Source organism: Numenius arquata, chromosome 5 (assembly GCF_964106895.1).
Source record: "Numenius arquata chromosome 5, bNumArq3.hap1.1, whole genome shotgun sequence".
Taxonomy (NCBI): domain Eukaryota; kingdom Metazoa; phylum Chordata; class Aves; order Charadriiformes; family Scolopacidae; genus Numenius; species Numenius arquata.
In genome coordinates, this window is record NC_133580.1 from 10990298 (window position 1) to 11003758 (window position 13461).

The 13461-nt window shown below is 35.7% G+C and overlaps 1 protein-coding gene across 2 annotated transcripts; it reads left to right on the top strand.

Moving 5' to 3' along the window:
• The first annotated feature begins 489 nt into the window (after positions 1-489).
• Positions 490-10156, top strand: XIAP (X-linked inhibitor of apoptosis). Of its 2 annotated transcripts, XM_074147712.1 has the most exons (6): positions 496-1396; positions 2959-3058; positions 4920-4998; positions 5631-5664; positions 6627-6851; positions 8245-10077. In XM_074147712.1, the coding sequence occupies exons 1-6, from the start codon at positions 523-525 to the stop codon at positions 8436-8438; spliced, it is 1506 nt and encodes a 501-aa protein (XP_074003813.1). In that variant the 5' UTR covers positions 496-522; the 3' UTR covers positions 8439-10077. The 2 variants fall into 2 exon arrangements, with proteins under 2 accessions (XP_074003814.1, XP_074003813.1); XM_074147713.1 differs by lacking the exon at positions 6627-6851 and having other exon boundaries at positions 490-1396; positions 8245-10156.
• The last annotated feature ends 3305 nt before the right edge of the window (positions 10157-13461 follow it).

The following is a 13461-nucleotide window of genomic DNA, read 5'->3' on the forward strand; positions in this document are numbered from 1 at the left end:
AAATGAAGATAGTTGTGTTTCAGAATTGGGCTGTAAAATCTTGCAATTGTGGTCTGGTTTAGATCAGCATTTTAAAGTCTATAACTTTGTATTTTGGGTTTGGAAGCCTTTTGGCAGGGTTTTGCCCAGAGCTTTTGTTAAATATTTTGTTGATTTCATTCTTCCAATGCTTGTTAAGAAGTAGAGCATGCTTTTAAAGTTCTAAGTATATAAACCTGTGTTTTCCAGGTAAATTTTTATTTGCCTATAAAACTTCATGATCTTCCTGCCTTTCTTTATGGCTTTTTTTATTTTGTTTTGGTTTTAATGTTTTGGTGTTTGCCTCTGCGTGGCAGAGGAAGCAGGCAAGGGTGAGATGGGAGGGAAGAGAAAGAGGCATTATTTCAGTACATAAAGGATAGCCAGTTTAATTTAGCCATTTTCCAGACTTGCATATGGGTATAATCTGTTCTTCTCTCTATGAAATTAAACCATTTATTCTTTGTTTAGGAAATCTGAAGGGAGACCCCTACTTATGAAGAGATGACGTGTAATGGCCCAGATAACTTGGAAGCTTGTGCCACTCCAGACACTGACCATGACCAGGAATGGGCACAGGAACACTACCGATTAGGAACTTTTGTTGGATTTCCACTTGACTGTCCAGTTTCAGCATCAGCACTAGCCCGAGCTGGCTTTGTTTATACTGGAGAAAGTGACAAAGTGAAGTGCTTCAGTTGCCATATAACTATTGAAGGATGGGCACCTGGGGATTCTGCAGTTAAGAGACACAAAAACCTTTCCCCAAATTGCAAATTTATTACTGAATCTACTTTTCTGGAAAATAACAAACATCCTCTCACCCAGAACTACCAGCATAGAACTGAAAATGGTTCCAGCAATTCAGCCCTCCCGTGTGCTCTGGACGACCCATCTGATCTGGAGGCAGATTATCTTTTGAGAACTAGGCAGGTTGTGGATATGTCAGATAATTTGTATCCTAAAAACCCTGCTATGTGCAGTGAAGAGACAAGATTAAAGTCTTTTCACAACTGGCCCCTCAATGGCCAGTTGACACCAAAGGAATTAGCTAATGCTGGATTCTATTATACAGGTGTTGGTGATCAAGTGGCATGTTTTTGTTGTGGTGGAAAATTGAAACAGTGGGAACCCAGTGACAGAGCTTGGTCAGAACACAAGAGGCATTTTCCCAAATGCTTTTTTGTCCTGGGCCGGGATGTTGGAAATGTTCCAAGTGAATCTGTTCCTACTGAGCTTGGGAGAAGTGGTCTGAAAGATGCACAGCATCCAAGGAATCCATCTATGGCAGAATATGGAAGACGTTTACAAACATTTTTAACTTGGATATATCCTGTTGACAAGGAGCAGCTTGCTGAAGCTGGGTTCTATAGCATAGGTAAGCCAGACCTTAAAATAGCTAATATCTTTTACAAAGAAATTTTATATAAGTGTCTTGTTACAAGAAAATAAGCATTGTTTTTATTCTAATATGGAATGTTTCGCCAGAATTTCTTAAGTCTGTAAACTACTTTTCATAGTTCTTGTGTAAAATTATATACATTATATCAAGTATTTTTAATAGCAAAGTATAAACTTGGTCATAAATTCATATTTAGCAGTAAAACATTAAAGTGTGTTTTCTTTGCCTGCTAAAACCCTCATATTACATCTTTCACAATGACAATTATTGAAGTTAATATGTTTTGAAAAATGAAGTGCTGCCCTCCAGATATCTAGCTTAGGTGTAAGGAGTGGGCTTGTGGCCCATTCGGAAGCCTGTGAACAAGACAATCCAGGTTGTGTACCATTTTATTTAGTTAACACATGTTATCATAGCATTTGGACAACCGAAACTAGCAAATACTGGTACTACCTAATGTAAAAGCTTTATGAAGACAATGGCTCCAGTGGAAGAGCTTTTACTCATAGCCATGTAATATTTGACTTGGATAAGACTCCCAATGTCTTTGTGCGCTGGTTTCCCAATTAGATTGAATTGCACAGTGCTGTTAAAGCTCTTTGAAATCTTCACTGAGAGATGCTGTACACAAAGTGTTGCTATTATTAGGTCACAAAGAAAAGGGGATTATCTGGGATAATTTCTTGCTCTCATCTTAATTGGTTTCTCTCTTAGTAGCTCTCAGAAGAACTTTTAAATCTGATTCCACTTGTTTTACTTGTGGCTTTGATATATTCTTGTATGAGTGTTATATGGGCAATATTTGTACCCAGTAGAACTGTTTTTATTGATTTCTTCTTGGATTCCTAAAAGTACCCAGCTTCTCACAGCCAAGTGAGATCTGTATTGTGGAGCTGCACTAAACAGGTACCAGTTTATCAGTCCCAATGGCTGTTCAAGTGACTTCTGTGAATACTCTGTTTCCTGTGGCCTGAGAATGATTTCGCTCTGTAGGAAAAATCTATCCGTACCTCCTCTCACTTCAGTAAACACAGTATCTAACTAGTTTCTGGCGCACTCTTTGATTAAAGTAGGCATAGTGCTAAGACAGACAGAGAGAATGTAATTTCTCCTAACATCGTCTCAGCCGGTTATGCTACTGCTGTATGGAGCCCATGAATCTTAATGGTGAAATGGTGGACTGAAGAGGCATGTAAACATCCTTAATTCTTTGTGATAGACTGCTTCATGGCTTGTTTACCAGTGGCTTGAGCTATTTGATAATAGATTATTTTTAGCTTTCACTTTTTATCTGTATAATTACTTGTTACAATAAAATTCAGGAATGTTTCATGTGACTTATTTTTTAAGCTCAAGTCTCTCATAAACATTTGTTTCAAATCATATGTATTATGTCCTCCTTGAAAATGGAGTTCTTTTTAGTTACAATTTCTAATCAATAAAATAAATATTTTTTCTTAATAATGTAACATTTTAGTTGAAAACTTACTATTATGCCTACTAGAAGTATGTGAGTTTCTTGTCATGTGTTTCCTCAGATAATGGTGATCATGTTGTGTGTTTCCACTGTGGTGGAGGATTGCAAGAATGGCAGGAAAATGAAGACCCATGGGATCAACATGCCAAATGGTTTCCTGGGTAAGTATTTTTTTACTGGTTTCTTGTTGGATGCCTGATTCTTATTTACAGTTTATTATCTTTTAATGACAGAGCATACTAATAAAAGTTTCAGAAGGTTGGCTATGGTTTAACATTGTTTAGATCAGTGAACAGAATTTATTTTTTAGGTGCCCTCCTCCACTTCCTCCTCCTTCATTTTTGTCGTGTAGGCACCAAAGGAATATCAGTTGTCTTCCAGGGTTTCTTTTTCAATAATTAGAAAAGATTTTAAGTAATTTTTTGCATGGGGTCCTTATTTTTTTTTTCATCTGTAGTCCTGCTATTATGATCATCGACATATGCTTTAATGTTATATTGGAGGTCTCAAAAGAGGACATGAACCTAATGTCATCTTTGAGAGGTAGGAGGGAGTTCTCTAAAATGGGTGGGAAAGAGAATTAAATCTCAAGAGGTCGAGGGCACAACCAACTCATTAGAGGTGATCAGTCTGAGAGGTTGTCCTGAAATTGTACCTTCTGAATAACTTTAAGTCAGTGTTGTTTGTATGTCAGCTTGTTTGTAGGAATTATTAAAGGGAAGTGAGGATTTCTGTGTCTGGATTTAACTGATGTCTCTGCTAGCAGAATTGTGAAGCTCTGTGAATACCTATCGTGATTTTTTTCCCCCTCATTATCCAAGTGCTACATTCCTAATGTTACTTTAATAGCTTCATATATGCCAAAGTTTGTAACTTATGTCAGGATACAAAATGACAAAACTTCTGTCATGGTGCAAACAAACCTGAAGAAGTCTGTAGTGCTATTGAATTCAAAACATACTTCTGCATAATTTTAAAGGATTGAGGATTCCAGACCCAGAAGTAGTTTTTAGAAAGATTGCTAATTTTGTCTAAAAATCTGTCTTGAGGAAAGGAGGAATAGTATATGACTCATTGTTTCTTACAGGTGGATAAAAGTTGTCCAAGTACAAAGACTTAGTTACTTGTGTAACATTGATAAAAATCAATGTCTTTTATGCGTAAACTGCTAAATTTGTCTTCTGTGGTGAAAGGCTCTCTGGAAGTTGGAAGTATTTATGCATTAGCTGATCCTTTTTTTCAGTCGTGTTACAGGCAGCTTTTAATTATTAGCTGCTTCCACTTGAAAGAGATGCCATTCCACGTCTTTGGCTTGGTGCAGTGAATGGTTTAAGATGCATTGTCTTGCTACATTTCACTCCTCCTTACCTGGGTTTGGTTTTAGGTTGCTTAAGTTCTGTCAGATTTGATTACTTCCTCTCATATTATTAACTCTCATATATGGGGTTTTTGTTTGCACATCAGCTTCAGTGGCAGTGTATCAGTCTCACAGTGTGCTCTCTATGGCCATGAACAGGACACCATGAAGGTGAAGTAACTGCTGAAGCTAGAGAACTGTTGTCGAGGAGTTACAGCATTCCCTAAATCTTCTGGTAGGGAAGAGCTCTGCCCAGTGGCTAGGACTGGTTGGAAAGCAGGGAAAGAAAGCACGTAAGGCACCTGTCTGACCAGTGACTGCTTTTCTTGGATTGCAAAACACTAAAAGAACCAACATTTTAACATCATGTTTGTTTTTCATGGGAGTCTTTATTTTTATAAACCTGTGGCATCAGATATCATGGCCGACAACTGTTTAGCTTTGTAGTTTTCGAAAAATGTGAAAAAGTTAAGTACTGCTGAAGTGATTAAGATATTTTTAGAAATGTTTAAATGAAGTTACTGATGTTTACTAAACATTTAGAGATTTCAAAAGCAAGCATTCTGTATGATGTAAGAAATGTATCAAAACTTTCCAAAGTTATGTAGTCAATTTTTGTTTGCTGCTTATGCAGTTTTGTTATAACTAAATATTCTCATTTATAGGTGCAGATTTGTGAGAAAGGAAAAGGGGATAGAATTCATAAATAACGTTCACTTAAGAGATGGATGTAGGGATTCAACAGTAAGTGCCTTGCTTATTAATCACATATCATTTTATTAAAATAGAAAACAACCGTAACACAATTTTCATATGAAGTTACTCTTCTAATTATCTCCATATCATTTAGTTCTCCTGCTGCTTCTTTCATTGGCAGAAAATGAAAGACATGGAACTATATTTTGGTTTGGTTATTCAGGGTTCATAGATCTCACAGTTCTCCTTAGTTGGGTTATGGATCACAGGTAGGGTACCTTGTATATGTTGGATATTTGGCACTGAACAAGTGCTATTGTTTTCTTACAGCCTGGGAACGTAAGGTTTACAATGAATAATTTCCTTGTTCCTTTTTCTTTTCTTGTTGGTAGAGCATTGTTAAACTTATAAATCTTATTATAAATATTATTTTAGAATTCCTGAATAGGCTAAGAATTGTGTACATGTGATTATAGCAAAGATGGGTTTAAATGAAAAATTAAAACAATATGAAAGACAAAACAAAACACTGATCCCTTTGTAGCTGTTCAGAGCAAATTTAATAGTTTTAGTTAATAAAATAACTGAGATCAAATAGCTATTTTCTGCCTTGTAACTGCATACATTTCTTTCTACCTTCTCCAGAATTGTAATTTTGTCTTTTTATATTTCACTTTTAGACAGAAGCTGCTGAAGGGACAATACTTCCTAAAGGTATCTGTTCAGAAAAAAAACCCCAAACCAAACAACCCCTCTCTGTTTTGCAATATCCATATTTATATGTATAGTAAAGAAAATAGTTAATTTTAAAAATAACCCTATTACATTTTTCAATAAAGTAGGACAGGCAAATTGTTGGATGATACTTTTCATTGCTTCTAAAGAACTGCAGAATGAATGTTATTTCTCTTAGGGGAAATCTCAGCATGGTTGGATAAATATTGTAAAGTAAAGATTGTAAACCATGAAAGAAGTAAGTATAGGATGCAGTCTTTCTTTTTATAGCTAGTAAGTATGCATCAAGTATTGAATTAGGAGTGCTGTGGGATGGATGTTAAAGAATACTGAAATGAAACAATCATTGTTGCTTTTCATGAGGCAGGAAGAGTTGGTCTGTTAAATGGCAAGGGCTAGGAAGCTGAGAAAGCTTATATAGCTTATGTGTTCCAGTATTACACATTCCTGCAATGTTTTTCACAAATAGCAAGCACTAAAAAGACAGGGCAGTTAAAGGGGTAGTAGGAAGACAGTCAAGCAGCTTCCTCACAGGGAGCGATAGCTGTGGCTGATAAGAATGGTTACAAAGAACCTATTTCACAAATCTCTCACACACTGCTTGTTTCTGAGAGTGGAAATTACATTTTAAGAAGCTGAAGTTACAATTTAAGAAGCTGAAGTAGTTGATTAGAATGGCAAATCTAGGAGGATTTGTTTATTATAAATAGATGAAGGGAGACTGGGAAAGCTAGGATGGAAGAATTCTCAAATCTGCAGTTTTGGGTGTTTTGATAATGCAGCTTTTTACAACTAGCAAAATTCTCAAATTGGAAATACAGTTCCTTTGGCTAGATATTTGAAACAGTGTCTTAGAGTACTATAGTGAATACTGTCCAATAATCGGATTCATCCTTGTTAAATTGTCATTTGTTGTTTTGTTTTTTAATTTCTTGTTTTAGATGATCTCTTACAGAATCCTTTGGTACAAAGTGCCATAGACATGGGTTTCAGTTTGTCTGAGATTAGGAACACCATGGAAAAGAGATTGCAGATGTCTGGAGAAAGTCACACATCTGTTGAGGATCTGGTAGCAGACTTAAGTGCTCAGAAAGAAAATACAAGGGAAGAAGAACCAAATGAAATCCCAGTTGAGCAAGATGAGCTAATTCAATTACGAAACCTCTGTGTGTATTTTCATATCAGCTCTTTAGTCTGTGAAATATATCTTATTGTTGTCTGTTTATTCTACCCTCTGATCCAAGTCTTAATATACAAGTTACAGTATTGTAACTTCAAATTCATTACAGTATTGTAACTTCAAATTCATTACAGTATTGTAACTTCAAATTCATTACAGTATTGTAACTTCAAATTCATTACAGTATTGTAACTTCAAATTCAAGAGATTGAGTTTTGGACATTAAAAAAAAAAGCTGAACAAGGGTTTTAAAATATTTGAGTGTAGCAATCTTTCTGAATATCATCTATAACATAAGTAGTATTAATACCTCAAAAGTGTATAATATTGAAATAATAGTCTAGCATGCTTCTGGGAAAGGTTATACATGCTAACTAAAAAGCCAAAATTGTGACAAGGACATCTAAAAATAAAAGCAAGAACTATAGATGGGGGGCCTCTTGCCCAATAAGAAAAAGTGTACTTCTAGATGATGTTTCTTTTCAATTATTTGTGTTCCAGCAACACTGGGACGTGCCAGTTACGCTCAGAAAGCCATTGTGATACACTCTGCAAATAGGCCATACCTAAGATTTCTAACTCGGGAGTCTTGTAGTTACAAAGAAGCGTATGGGTGAATTCATAGAGAGGGAAAAGACCATCTGGTTAGCTCCATAGGCAGAGATCTTACCAGCCCACTCTTTTAATAAGATTTTTAATGGATGTTATGAGGGAAAAAAGAATTTGCAATGAAGATGGACGTTATTTTTGTGGTTGGCTGTGCAGAGCTTTCCCCGAGTGCTAGGGGACGGCTTTTGAAGTGTACATTTTCAAATGAGGCATACTGGAATGATAAAGAGCTCGTGTACAATGCAAAAATGGTTCTTTCTGTATTACAAATTTTTAAGCTTTTGAAGTATGGGCATTTTAAAAACAGGGGCAGGGAAGGAAATCACATCCTCATTCTTTTAATTGGGGAAACTCTTTTAGTAGAGAAAAAAAAAAAAAAGTCCAAATTACTTAACCAGTATCAATGAGCCTTTCTTTCACCTTCTGTACAAGTTTTGGGAAAGTTGCCTGTAAAAAGAATAGGTCCTAACTGAAATACGTATACCCTAAATTCTATAGATATTTCAAGGTCTTGCAAATACAGATAGCTGAATTCTCTGCTTGCATTGGCCTGGGAGATGTAATGACATGAGGAGAGAGAGGTGGGCAGGAAGAAAGGGTTCCATGCTGCAGCTTGGTTTCCATCTCTTTTAATTTTTTTTTTTTCCTTTTAAAGGTGTGACCTTTAAATCATACGAAGAAAACCTTGTCCTTGTGTGTAAAGAAAAAACAAAAAGATTAATTCAGTGGTACTAAGTATTGACTTCTTTTTATGTGTTTATTTTCCTTAGATCTCAGTACTGAAGAGAAGTTGAGACGCTTGCAGGAAGAAAAACTCTGTAAAATCTGTATGGCTAAAGACATATCAGTCGTCCTCATTCCCTGTGGTCACCTCGTTGCCTGTAAGGGATGTGCTGAAGCACTTCATGAATGCCCTCTGTGTCGTACAAATATTATGAAAAGACAGGAAATTTTCATGTATTAGTGAAATACACAGCACTGTAAATGCAAACATTCCCTATTTTATGGCTTTAAATACATGTAATGTAATGCAAAAAATGCAGTTAATTCCGACATGTAATCATATGGCGGTATTTAGATTTTTCTGCCGTCAAACTCTACATACATTTTAACATCTTAAGAATTTTTTTCCTGAAGTGAATTTTTCATATGTAAAAACCAATACGGAAAGGCAAATATATATATTCTGTAACTGCAATTCACAGACCTGAGTTGGGAAAGCCCAAATAATGCAAAGCTTTATTTATAGATCATTCCTTTGCTTCACTTTGGTAGGACTCTTTATGACTGAAGTTTATGCAAATACAGTTGTATAAAGAGTCTGGCCCAATATAAAATTTGCAAATAAGTGAACTAAAAAAAATTATTGTATACATGTATAGTATATCTGAGATTTTAGCTTCTCAAAAATGTTATGTAAGATTGAAAATATTACCTTATTTCTGTAATTTTGGTTGTGACACAATTCAGAGAATACATGTAAACCTGCTGCTGACATATTTCACCTTATGTTTGCTACTGCTGTTTCGTAAGTTTGTCTGTTTTGATATATAATTCCTGTCTCCCCATTTATTTTTTTTCTGGTTTAGTTGTATAAATTGACTTCGGTAAACTGGTTTTAGCCATCCATTTTTCACAAAAATACCTCTGTATATAAAATATACATTAATTTCATTCCTTAAAAGAGAACTTAGCAGAAATGAAGGAGACTTTAAATACCTTATCCTCTTCATAAAAGGAGCCACCTCATTTTAAAATTGCCCCCCCTATGCAAAAAGGTTTTCATTGTTTGATTTTTTTTTCGGTGGTTTTTTTTTTTTTCAACATTTAGCATTATCCTTACTCATTTATCTGCTAATACTTTGTAGTGCTTCTGTCTGTTCCTGTTTTTTCATAAGAGACAATTAAACTATCTCCTTGAAAATGTTTTTTTTTTTTTTTTTTAATTCACCAGTAATGTTAGAAATCTTTCACTTTTCTTCTTGTCAGTTTGCAGCATTTAAATTAAAAAGTTAATATCTCTTCTAGTGAGAGTCACCTTAAAATTCATAATCTATTTCTTACTGGATTGATCCTTAATTTTCCAATCATAATGTTCATATTGTAGCATTGCATTTAAGTACAGCTGGTTTATGATCACTCTACTGAATTATGTGACTTCCTTATTTTGTGGAGCTGCTAATGTTCTGTGTATATATTTTTGTCTTTCGGTCCTACACACTAATAGATTTAGAATGTACAGAATATAGTTTTTCACACGATAAAAGTTTTAAATCCAATACACAGACATTTAATGTATACTTTTTCTATTTTTATAACTATGTGCTGTGATTATACACTGGTGTAATGTTATGAGTATTTAAAGTAAAGTGCAACCTGGTTGCTCCTTGATCAGCACATTTGATTCGCACATGCAAAAAAAAAAAAAAAAATCATAACAGAAGGTTGCTTTCTGTTGGTTTTTTGTTTTGTGACTCAACTGTTATTAATTTGACCTGAATGTTATTAAGGATAACAAATATATTTCATTGGAGAGGAAATAAAATCTACTGTTTGTATAAATTAACGTTTGTTAATTATAAAATTAAAATGTTACTTTTGCTAATTTTTGTCATAAATTTGATCATTTGATTTGGTTCTTAGGAATATGTGATGACTAGAAATTCATAAAGAATTTAGCACAGAAATGTTTTATTTTGCCTTTTTTGCTTTTGTGAAGAGTTTAGCGTTTCAGATAACTCATCCATATGGGGATTTTTCAGGACAGATACGGACAGGCAATTCTGACAGGCTTCTCTCTAGCTCCTGTTTTCACTTATGGGGAGGGTTTTCTGTACTCTTCAAGGGAAATCCAAGGAGGGCGTTTGCCTATGAGCCAGTATTTCTTGCCTGAAATAGCTCGTTTAGTTAACGTGTTCTGCTGACTTGCTCCAGCAGATGGTTTGTTACCTAACCCTCACCTAGAGAGACTCTGGATGTGCTGGATCCAAGGTACAGGCTGCAGAACTCGCCACCCACCTTGACAAATCCTTCTCTGGGAAAGAGATTGACCAAATTTTACTTGAACTGGTACAAAACTAAATCCTAGCAAGGAGATGATTTCGGATGTAAGCGTAGTATGTAAACTAGGTCACAGAGAAACTGAACTTCTGAACTGAAATGGAAAGTAAACACATAGCCCAATTGTCCAAATAATATGCAAGCAAATAGCATAAATGCTTCATGTTAAAGCTTATTAACTTTTAAAAGGTATACTGTATACCTTATTGTAACATTTTAGTAAACATTATAAAAGCTATAGCTAGAATGGCAATTCAAATTTTAATCACTTAGGAACATTAAAGGGTTAAAAGCCTGTTAGCGCGATGACAAAACTGCTCTGTAGGTTTAGGTTTTTTAAAAAACTATAATCAGAGTTCTATTCAGACTAAATGTGAAAAAATAATTAGCATAGTCATCAAATTTTGACAGCTTGAATTAGGAATGTGTTTCGTCAAATTACTTTGATTTTCAGTATCTTAAAGAAACAGAGAAGTTCCGTGGACACAGATACTGGGCTGTTTAAAGAGATAGAAAAGAAGGATGCAAATAAATGGAGTAGAAGTGCAGGTGCTTTGAAGGGGAGAGTAGTTGCAGGACAGAGATGCCTTGGGAGTTGATTTTTATGCAAGTTACCTGGAATGAAGAGCTATGGAATATATTCAAGTATCATTATTCAGTAACTTTCTTCAGTAGATTCTGTGTAAAATCTTTTTTACTTCCATTTTACTTGCAACGGCAGGGCTGTTGGCTGCTCTAGATAAGTGGGAGATCTGCAAGGGTTTTTAATAACGTGTTCCGGAACTGGTTTGCATGGCTAATATAGGAACAGAAGGCTAAAGGAAGAAAAAACCATAAATTCCTATTTTTTTTTGTTATGCATTTAGCTTTTCCTTACTGCCTCAAAACATAATACTGACTTACTCTACTTGCTGCAGCTTGTATCTCTACTGATATTTGGCTATCTGTACTTTTTAAAATTTTTTGGGGGCTTGACAGAAAGCTCATAGCACAATAAAAATATTTTCCATTATTATACTTTGGTTTTTTTTTAAATTAGAGTATTTAAAGATTTCTATTAATACTGCCTGGTTAGTTTTGACTGCAATGCTCCAGTGTTTATTTTTATTAGCTGTTTGTGCAACCTGAAGCTACAGGACAAATAGTTTGTCAAAGTTTTCAAAGCATTTTTGTTAACCTAACACAGGGGAGTTTAAAGTTAGCTTTTCTGTTTGTTTTTATTGAAATGAACAAAAACTTCAACACAATGGGTTGTTAGAATTGAATTATAACTGGGTGGGAGGGTAGTGCAGACACCTGATTACCGTGTTCACGCGAAACAAGCTGGAGTGCTGCGTGCCCGGATTCAGCGTTACCGGGGCGGTGGCGTTTGCTGCCACAGTATTTAGGAAGTGCTCAGAGTCTGTTGTGCCCGGCGAGGCGAGCAGGTTCTAGCGTATGATGTGTGAGGCCTGTCCGACGGGAAGGTTGGCTCTGTGCAGGGTGTAGGAGGAGTTTGAGATTTTTCTGGCTCTTGCAGTGTTTTTCCACAGCGGTAAGTATGCGAACAGTGAGTTGTTAACGCCGTGTTCTTTACCCTCCGCTTTGTGCACGATGGACTTGTATCAGCAAGAAGGCTGGATGCCAAAGCATGGGCTAGAGAAGCATTTCCACTGCTGGCCCAGGGGCTTTTCATCCCTGTCTTCTGCAGAAGGGCTGGACTGGCAGCAGCTCCTCAACCTGCTTTGTGAACGGTGATGGTTGTCTTCTCCTTATAGTCAAATGACGAGCCAGTCTAGTGAGATCACCTTCATTCCTCATGGAACTGGAGTGTGAGTGAATACTCTCCCTCTTAACTATTTTTTTTTTTTTGGTGTGTTTTACATGCATAAGTTTTACTGAGCAGATTGGAAATTTGATCAAGAAAATCTTTCCTCCCCCATGACCCTGCCATGGCTTCACACTGATCCAGGCTGTTGAAAGTATCTTGCAACCTTTGTGAATGCCACTGTGTCACATTGCTTCAAGAGATGGACTGATGCAGATGTACAGCAATTAGTGGGCCATAACTATAATGAGGCTTTCTGTGAGGAGGCAAATGACCTGTGATAATAAAGAACCTTTGCTGAAATTCAGATTTTATCTTTTATTTTTTTTTCTTAAGCAGGAATTCCTATTAAGCAGTTCTGACATCAACATTACAGTAAAACTGTAGGCATCAATTCAGGGAATACGGCTTATCAAAAGAACTTGCTTTTTCCTTGGACAGGAAAGAAGACGGTATATATTCAGTTACAAATGGCTTGGATAAACAAAACCCCAAGGAAAATGGGGGGGGAAGAATGTATTAATTATATTGTGAGTATGTAATATTTCAAGGTGGGTGAAAACTACTTGGTTGTCTTTGGATAATTATTAATTTAAAGATTTATAGCCTGGACAGCTATTGATGATGGCTGAGAGAAAATGCTTGGTAAGTTAGAATTGCTGGAAATATATTGGAGAGATACTTGCATTAGGGTTTTGCTCTTAGATTGAAAAATGGTGTTTACTATCAAAAAAATGAAAAACGCTTTTGCGGAGTCCCACTGTGAAAACATCTGGGAGAATCATTACAATAATTGCTGAAAAGCCAATTTTAGTAGAAATGCATATGGTCACCTGCAAATTTGGGAGAATGAATTAATCTAACTTCCAGAAATTACCAAGACAGCATTTAAATTTATTTTTGTTATGTCTTTTTGATCTTAGGAAGCTAGATCTTGCTGTAAAACTCTTGACACAATTTCTCTTACGTTACTTAGTTTTGCACTGTATGATGAGAGTCATTGCTTAAGCCAAATAGTTAATCTTCTAAATACAAGCTTTTCAAAAGTGGGTTCCAGCTACAGTAGTCTCTTAACTCTTGCATAACAGAGAGGCTTCTGAGCCCAGGATTGACTTTACCT